The 9254-nt window shown below is 37.9% G+C and overlaps 1 protein-coding gene across 1 annotated transcript; it reads right to left on the bottom strand.

Moving 5' to 3' along the window:
- Positions 1 to 1982: 1982 nt before the first annotated feature.
- On the bottom strand, positions 1983 to 6441 carry LOC131162443 (uncharacterized). Its single transcript, XM_058118914.1, has 12 exons — positions 6090 to 6441; positions 5854 to 5947; positions 5328 to 5417; positions 5115 to 5231; positions 4686 to 4932; positions 4411 to 4565; positions 3964 to 4322; positions 3769 to 3868; positions 3522 to 3581; positions 3215 to 3298; positions 3009 to 3125; positions 1983 to 2553 (listed from the first exon to the last, which is right to left on the bottom strand). Exons 2-12 carry the CDS (start codon positions 5914 to 5916, stop codon positions 2254 to 2256), a joined length of 1692 nt encoding a protein of 563 aa, XP_057974897.1. The 5' UTR covers positions 5917 to 5947; positions 6090 to 6441; the 3' UTR covers positions 1983 to 2253.
- Between the last annotated feature and the right edge of the window lie 2813 nt (positions 6442 to 9254).

Below are 9254 nucleotides of genomic sequence, written 5' to 3'. Positions count from 1 at the left end.
TGTCTTATAAAAAACTTCTCACATACTTGAAACCTAAACCAATTTTATAAATACAAGATCTCTTTAATACACATTCGATATAAGACCTCGACATATTCTCCCATCCAATCTATGAGGCTCTCGTCAGAATGGACACATCCCTGCATAGGGTCATCCACATGCCAGTACCTCTAGGATGGCTATGGTATTAAATGTAATGATTATAGGATCACTTTCTATAAATATTGTTCACTTTGATTTACTAGTTTTACGATTTCATATTACAAAAACTCAAAATCAACTCAACAGACATATGATGTAAGACCTTGAAAATATGAAATGTAATTTTAAGAAGAGAATTGATTCAAGGGAGGGTGTAATGGGTTGGATTGAAGGCAAACCCAAAGTCCAAGCCCAAGTACGTACTTAGGCCACGAGTGAAAAAAGAAGTGGACCCAAAACAAAAGAAGAATTGAGGGAAGCCATCCAATTCCCAAAGTATGGCACCGACTGAGCTTTTGGTCTTTGCTTTTGAGAAGCCCCCACGCCTTGCTTTTAAGCAGAAGTACTTTGGCCCTTCCTTGCTTCAATTTCGATGTGGCTAACACTGCCACTGCCACTGCCACTGCCACTGCCAGGACTCAGGCCCACCTCCATTTTCGTGGCCATGGGACAAACTCTGATTCCAGCGTGCTGTCGGACTGACCCGCCATTCCCTAAACCGGGCCAGATGGGTTCAACCGTTAAAACCGCTCAGGCCCCGCCATACAGGAGATTTTTAAATTTCAAGCCCGTTAGTACTGGGGCATTTTCCGGGCGGAGCAGAGCAGAGGTCACCACCAAGAAGGAAACGGATACCATGGTTGCATTTGTTGAGCTAGCTAGTTGTTCGGTTTTCTCTATTGCGATTTTATCTTATAAAATTTGAGTAAAATTTCTTCTCATTGATCTCACCATTTTGTTGTGTAAAAGACACCCTTTACACATCTATTATAATTATAAGCTGAAAATCTACCTAATATGCAGCCAATATAAGATCGTAACACTATAGTAAACATCTTAGATTCGCACGAGTCAAGTATATGAAATATTTAGTGTTACGGTTTGAGTATGAGAGTTCAACATTCACTAGTATTTCCTTTTCAATTCATAGAAAAATGTCTTCTCTGTTCCCCTTGGGTATATGCTCTCAAGCCAAATTACGTGAATCTAGGTTATTTTGCTATCATTTTTATTTTTTTCCCTTCTGTTAATCTGCAGTGGAAGATGGTGCTATGATTAAGGGCTTGTTTCTAACATAGCGTAATCAGGCTCGTGACAGTTCCATCAACCTACTTCCATCCAACACCAAACCACCGAGATTGACAGAGGCATGCAGTTGAATTACAAGGAATTGGGTTGATGGAGAGGTGTGGTTCATCATTGGGTTGGCAAACATTCATGAAACCTGCCAGTCCAAAGAGCCTCGAGACGGCACCAACGCCTGCCAACACCAGCAACAAAGATGATGCAACATTTGTGGGTCCATAGACCATCATTCCGGCCATAATTATGTTTCTTTCTGGTATCCCGAGCTGTCTTTGAATGTTAGGATTCACTGTTTTGTCTGGAACCACCAAGTACCAGCAGCAGTGTGAAATTATTGCTAGAGTAATGAATTCTGCAAATAATTCTTTCAGGGGACCTTATCCTTCATTTAATTGTAAAGGTAGTTCGGCTTATCTTTCCCTGGTGTTGAGGAAGAAGTTCAAGTCTGAAAAATGGGCTCCAATGTAAGTAAGATCAGTGCCATCTGCTAAAACCCCCCAGCTTAATTCCAAATGATGATGGGTTATAGCTTATTGATTGTGTGATTTTTTATCCAAATGCAATGCAGAACGCCGATCTGGGTTTTTTAGATAATGCTTTAGGTAGGCTTTCCTTTTGTGTTACCATATACTGGTCTTCTGTTTTTATTTCTTTGCTTAACAGGTACGAAACATGGGTCACAGAGAATGTCATAGTTGGACTAACACGCTCGACTTTTGGATTATTTTGGATACAGAAATCACCATTTTGGGTAAAATTCTTTCCCAAAGCAACTGAGCAAATACAATGAATAAATACTTACACCCAGAACCCCTCAATGAAAGAAAGCATTCCTCACAACTACATACAGGGAGAACATGCAGATTATACATTTACTTTTAACTATGCATTCTGTAGGTTTGTACAAAACCCTCACTCCAAAGCCCTTATATCTCTGTGGATCGAAAAATAAAAACTAAAAATAATTTATGCATGTAGAAGGTACCTGAAACTGAACTCGTAAGGCAAAACTTGGACAAACTCTGAGAGTGGCTTGCTTTTTCCTCTCTCAACGCACTTGATTGCTTCTTTTCCTAATTCAGTTGGTAATTGAAGGCAAATCCAATCAAGCAATGACTCCAAGTCCTTTGCAAAGTCCAACAAATACCAATCCAGCAGCTTTGGGATTGCAAACTTTGTCGTTGAAATCCCAACTGCAGCCTGTAAGTACTCTCTTTTTGCTACCTCCAGTTCATTTTCAACTTGAGATGCTGTGTATACTCTCACCTTCATTAGAAAAAGTTCATGAATCAGTAACAGCACCATAAACAATCCAAATCAACAAGGACTATCATGGGAGCATCTAAGACTGCAGTAGTAGCTTTCAGAATGGACACAAATTTGGGATTTGGGATTCAACTGGTGCAAGAAATAATGTGCAATAATCGAATGATTGGGAATATAACACAACAATAGCATGATAAGAATCAGGAAATAAATTATTGGATACATATCATTTTCAATTATATGAATTTTCAAGAAAAATGCAGAAAATTAGAACAGAATTTGGTAATTAAAATGACAAGTCTTAAATCAGTGAATTATACGCAATAAAATGAGGTAATGTATAGTTTACTATAAACCAGCACTACACTTTGTGGAATCCATAATTTCTCCACATTGAAGTGGTCCTAAAGGTTGATAAGTAAGGGCAACCCTATCTACTTTATTCATAAACATACAGCAGGGGAGGACCAGCTTCCACAGCAAAGTGCAAATGTCACCAACGGTTCTGATAATTCCAATCCAAAGATGCTCCTTGCTGTCATCTCATCGCCTTTTGCACCCTTTGAAAATGTCTGGTGGGCATTCATGAGTTATTTACTGCGACAGTATTTTCAAGCTAAGAAATAACTCATAAGAAAAAGTTTGTAGGAGCACAGCTTACATATTTCAAGTGATAAGGCAGTCTCAGGATGAAATGTTCGATAGTTACTGCGTTTAGCAAGTGTCCCCCCACATTTATTGTTGCCTGAGGAATAATAGTAGGAATTCATAAAAATTTATATATTCATGGGTGTTTTAGTGAGGGTGAGTCCTTAGATATAATCTTAAACAACTGAACTGTGAGCAGATTTTTTTTTTAAGGCTCACAAAAATATTTACTGTTTTGTGATGGAAGACCAGTTAAACCAAGTGTGGAATATAATAGAACACAAATTTATCCCTGAAAGGGACCATATGGATAGACATACCTTCTGCATCAATGCCACAACCATCTCAGGACTCTCTGGTATTCCATGTTCAAGGAAGGCCTGGAGCAATGTACAATGGTGTCATTTTTGACAAAGTAGATAAAAACATTCATGGAGGTAAAAAAAAAAATCCATTAAGTTAAGCAAAAAGGAAAAAAAAACCCAATATAACTAACATATATAGAAGATGCTTAATAACAGTTGGGGTGCTTGAATTCATGTTCAAAGAAAATTGTGCCATACATACATTAATCATGCAGGAATTATAAATGTTGATCCAAAAAGCAAGCTTCTCTTGATGTGTGAGACCCTTCAAGTCAGCTGAAGCAAGTTTCCCAAGGAGGAGTCTGAGAATTCAGAACATGAAGTATATATAACCCCCAGTGGTTTCATAGAGTACGTGAAGAAAGAAACAAATTGCAATTATAAAAGGGACATTTACTTCAGCCTACGAATAAGAAATAAAGAGTTTGATGTTTGGTTTAGATTGACCGATCCAGCTTCAATTGCAAATAGATGCTTATAATGACCAATATCTCTCTTCCCAAATTCCAGACAGACACCATATGGATCGCGGAACCCCATTTCTTTACAGGTCTCTAGTGAAGCTAATGCAGACAGTGGAGGTAAAAATTCTGCTGCGCTCTTGCTCTTCAACTTGCTCATTCTTAAGAAAATGCTTGATAAGCACTTCAGAATGCTCTCTGAAATTTTGTTTGGGCCATCATCACCAGATAGTTTTTCATCTGTGACAAAAGTTCTTGATTCGGCACTTCGGTGATCAATTGCTCTACATTCTAGCTGGAAATGGATATCCAGAAAGATAATGTTCATTTACTGCATATGAATTCAGCCATAGGCAATGAAGCGTATTGGTAGCAGTCTCTACCTGCGATTTTTCAGGACTTGAACACTTCTCTGCCAATCCATACTCAAGAGACCTCTTTGTTGGGGTTCGTATTGCTTGAACTTTATGGTTCAAGGACTGTTTGTTGCTCTTTGTAGAATTAGTGCGTGATTGATTCTCCTTTCCTCGCCCATCCTCTGGGAAAGTGAAATGAGAAGCGCTAAGATTTCTCAAGGCATTTATGAGTCAAATTCAAACAAAAACGCTTAGATTGCATATGGCATCTGAATCCAACTGGGTAAATCCCATAGCCTTACTGGGTTGAGAGGACGAATGCCTTGGGGTGGACAATCCGACATTTCCCGCAGTTTGAGCTTTGGATTGCTGTTGAGAATGTTTCATTGAGGATGGGTTGTATAAATCAGCCGAATTCTCCATAATCTTCTTGGAAGATGAAATGCATACAGCTTCCTGATAGAGGCCTTGTCTGAATTGCACCACCTGTTCTTCCAGTCGAACGACCTCCTCTTCCAGAACAGCTACTTCTGCAAGAAGCTCCAGTGTCTGCAAAAGCCAAAACTCCCAAATCGTAATTCCCATATGAAAATAGGAAAAATTTCTGGAATTATATATCTCATATCAAAATTAGTTTCCCTCTTTTAATACAGCTCTTTGTTCTATAATGAAAGAGATGGATTAGAGGAAATTAAACAACAAAAAGAGTAAAGGGAGAGTGAACCACTGACACAAGAAGGAAGATAAGGAGGGAGACGAGGTAAAGCACCCAGAGGCCTAGTAAATGCCCTCTCCAATGCTCTGTGGACATTTTCTTCTTGTCGAAGCTTCCTTTTCAGCTTATCAACCTGGAAATTAGAAACTAATGCACAACGATCAATGGAATAGAACATGTAATGTAATGGAATCCAAAAGATGATTGGTTTATGAAAAATTGTCCATACATCTTGTAGCAAAGCCATTTTTCTCTCTCTGGCTGAGCCTCGTCGACTCTTCGAAGCCTTATTAGCAGTCACTAGCTTGCCTCCCCTCCCCTGCATTTCAAACTTCTCCTTCAATGAAACAGAAAAGGAAATCGAACCGCAGGTTTCCTCAGGAAAAGAGAAATGTATGGAATTGGATGGAAATCAAAAAGAAAAGGAAAAGAAAATTAGGGACGGGCATGCATACAACGGGAAAATTCACAAGTTGAAGAAAACGACTTTTCATTCTTTGAATATTTTGTGAAGGAGAAATCACAAATTCACAATTAAACACATATCGAGGAGTGCCACATCAAATTTTCCATTTAACTTTCTGCTCCTGAACTTTCTATTATTGAAACGTTAATCATGTTCTCTGGTAAAGCCTAAAAAAAGCCAACCGGAGCCTAGAGCTTCAACAGTAGGGAATGGAACATCAATTAATTTATATCAAAAGTAAAAGGAGCCAGCTGAGAAACATTGATTAAAAGGCGATGCGAATGATTACTTTTTCAGGCTCCATTGGAGATTTCACTGATTTCGGCGTCGACGTCCGGACTTTGGTACTCATCTTTAACGAATTCCTCGAAAACAAGAGAACACTGCAAGAGATTGAAATCCCAATGAAATGTTTCAACGAAAGAAAATTTCTAGCAAACTATTTAAATAATTCCCCCTCACAACTTGTAAGAACTTAAGAAAACAAATTTGATCGAATTAAGAAAGAATATCGCTAAGCGTCACCTTCAGAGAAATTTCATTCCAGTACAAAACGGAAACTTCAATGCAAACCCAGAAAGACGAAAACAATGAACAGCCTAATCCCCGCGTTTCTAGGCCAGTGTGAAGTAAAAAAACAAGACCCAGAAGTGAAACGATCGAGAGTTCGAGCGAAACACCATTAGAGGTTGCGTTACAGAGGAAGTCGAATTAGAACACTGAGACAATGAGTGAGAGGTAGAGAGAGAAGGTCAAGGTCTGTGGCTTCTGCTCCGTCGTCGGAAGATTACCCTACTTTAAAGATGAAGAAGATAAGAGAAGGAAACAGGGTCGAGAGAGAGAGAGGAGCTCTGGCTCTGCCAACTGGGAGGCGAATGGTGAAATCTGAAATAGGTGGCTTTGTAAAAAGGCCATGCGCATCAAGCGCACTTTAGCACCGTACAGAGCTCCAGGCAGACGCATCACGTCGATGCGTCATCATGAACTAACGTGCGCTTCTCCTTTAATCCCAACACTGCCCAGTGCCCAGTGCCCACTTCTACTTTACATTTTATGCTTGCCTTTTTACATAATCTCCCGAAAATACCCCTGAATTTCCCGCGAAATACTGGAAATTGCAACTTCTGCCCCGCGCAGGGAAACGTAGTAGTGTACCTTGAAATCTTTGAAATTACCATTGCCGTGATATTTTAGGCATTATTACGGTTGACCCCTGTAACTAACCAGGTTTATCAATCTTGCCCCCAAAAATTTTAACAGGTTTGCCCACATTTTATGAAGTTGAGGCGGAAAATTTAATAATAGAATAATTTAGGGGGTGGCATTTGAAAGTTAAAAAGCAGCTCAAATCACATGGCTGCCAAACTTTTTGGCTTTGAAGCCATCACAAAATATGAAGGAGAATCATGTATAGTTTGCGCATAATAATGAAATGAATTTTTTTTTAAAAAATTAAATAGATATTTTAGAAAAAATAATTTCAAAAATTAATTTTTAACCTATTTTATTTTATTTTTACCTAATAAATTTGAAATTAGAATCAAATGATCAGAAATTTCAAAATGCAGTATTATTAAAGGCAAAATGGTAATTTAAAAAAATTTAAATGACTAGCATTGAATTTTATTTGATAATTTTGGAAATTTTTTTCTTAAATATCTCCTTCTTGTTCATAGCATTTACTTTTTTTTTCTTTGAAATTCTTTGAAGTAAGATATTTGTTGACTTTTTGAATCCGACCCTGGTTTTAATGATAATAAACCGTAAGTTATTAGTGTGTGCACCTAAATATGTGAACAAATTTATCATTCAAATCACACACATACTCCTGGCATACAATCGTACTTAAAACATAACATGTTCTTACGATCCCCAAAAGAACGTTCTAAATTGAGTGTATTACATATACAAACACTTACGTAAGCTAAACACAATACAACCCTCTAAGTTCCTCTATCAACTAGGACCGACGTCCAGCATGACCTAAAAGAAAGGTTGTATGTTGGGGTGAGATACTTCTCAGTAAGATGGAAGATATTACATTAGTGTGTGACCATATGCATTTATTTCAGTTGAAAGCAGTTACTTATAAGGCATGTTCTCAATACTGTAATATAGAAGATATATAGACATAATTCTTACAATAGATGGTTTAACATCATAACAAGCGAGAGTTCCTGAGGTTAGGGTAGGGTACAGGGTCATACATTGTACAATCCCTCCGCCCGGTACTCAAACCTGTGGACTTTGCCCATTTTAGTTTTCAAATCATAAATATGCATATTTAGAACACTGTCCAGTTTAGAAACAATAATAACAAATGCCAACACTACCCCTTGGCTCGGGTTGTGCGATTTACTATAGTCCGACTGGAACCACCTGATCCATTAAACCCCCACAGGCACACTCCAATCTAGCCAACTATCTCGATACCCACATTGAAAATCAGATGTGTGGTTGCACTGTATCCAGTATATAGTAACGGAACTGCACTTAAGTTTTTTAAGGCTTCATATAACGTTGAACTTTTTAAGGCTCTCTTATAACGGTGAGCTTTTTAAGGCTCTCGTATAATAGTGAGCATTTTAAGGCTCTAATAGTAACAAGTTGCAGTTTCAAATATCATATGTACAATTTATGATAAAACGAATTAACTTATTTCAAATTCAAAAATCACCTCTATAGTTTCAGTATTTTTACGAACTCATTCGTTCATACTGTGGTATAAACCGAAGCACATATTATCGGTTTAACCCTTTTCACATACAAACCTCGGTATATAACTGACACCTATTTTCCATATTTTCAGATAGTAAAAATGGAACTCCAATTCCCATAGTTCATATACGTATTTAAACAGATTCACATATTCCATTTTATATCATATGTCACACTCGTTTGGTCAAAATCCGTTATATAGCATATAACTCAATAAATATCATTTAAATGGAAAAATAGAGGTTCAAACTTCTCCTATGTTAAGATTAATACAAATAAATAAGTTTTGAAAAGTTTGGAGATCATACGTCAAAACCTTCATTTTTACCAAAATCGTAAAACAGGCATTTTTACCAGGTGAAACTTTGCAAATAAACAGTCAATACGTGCATATAGACATAAGCTAAATTTCTAGCGGTTTAGTTTTCTAAAAAGACTGATGTAAACAAATCCCTTTACCTATTTTCGAACTCCAAAACACGAACTATATGACTCCTAAAACAGCGAAACGAGCTCTCAAAACCTATAAGCCGAAGAACAGTACTTCAACACAATCCTATTTACTGCAGATCTACCGAACCAAAAATAAACTTAGACTCTTACCTCGATTTCGTGATGAAATCCAAAAGTCCTCAAAATGAAGATCCAATCTGCTATAATCGTAGAGATTTTCCCCCTGATCCACGCAGTAACGTCAAATCGTGGATTCGGGTGACGAATAACGAAGGATCAAAGAGAGAGAGAGAGAGAGAGAGAGAGAGAGAGAGAGAGAGAGAGAGTTCGCCAGTTCTAGAGAGACAGGGAGAGAGTTTTGAGTTTCTTAACCCTTAAGCAACCAAAAATGATATTTATAGACCCCTTGACTAGGTCAAACTCGTAGACAAATGGTGCCTTCGTCGACGAGCCACAGTAGGCTCTTCATCGATGAACCTAAGTCTGATATTTTTCCTGTTGGTCGGGATCTCTTCGTCT

The sequence above is a fragment of the Malania oleifera genome, chromosome 8 (genome assembly GCF_029873635.1).
Source record: "Malania oleifera isolate guangnan ecotype guangnan chromosome 8, ASM2987363v1, whole genome shotgun sequence".
In the NCBI taxonomy this organism is placed as follows: Eukaryota; Viridiplantae; Streptophyta; class Magnoliopsida; order Santalales; family Ximeniaceae; genus Malania; species Malania oleifera.
The sequence above is the reverse complement of the archived record's forward strand: the minus strand, read 5'-3'. Positions and strand labels throughout refer to the sequence as shown.

Coding starts and splice junctions, on each gene's coding strand:
- LOC131162443 (XM_058118914.1), bottom strand. CDS start 5,916: ATGAGTACCAAAGTCCGGACGTCGACGCCGAAATCAGTGAAATCTCCA. Junction 4,933..5,114: donor CTCCTTATCTTCCTTCTTGT/GTCAGTGGTTCA, acceptor TGGCTTTTGCAG/ACACTGGAGCTTCTTGCAGA. Junction 3,869..3,963: donor TTTCTTATTCGTAGGCTGAA/GTAAATGTCCCT, acceptor CTGAATTCTCAG/ACTCCTCCTTGGGAAACTTG.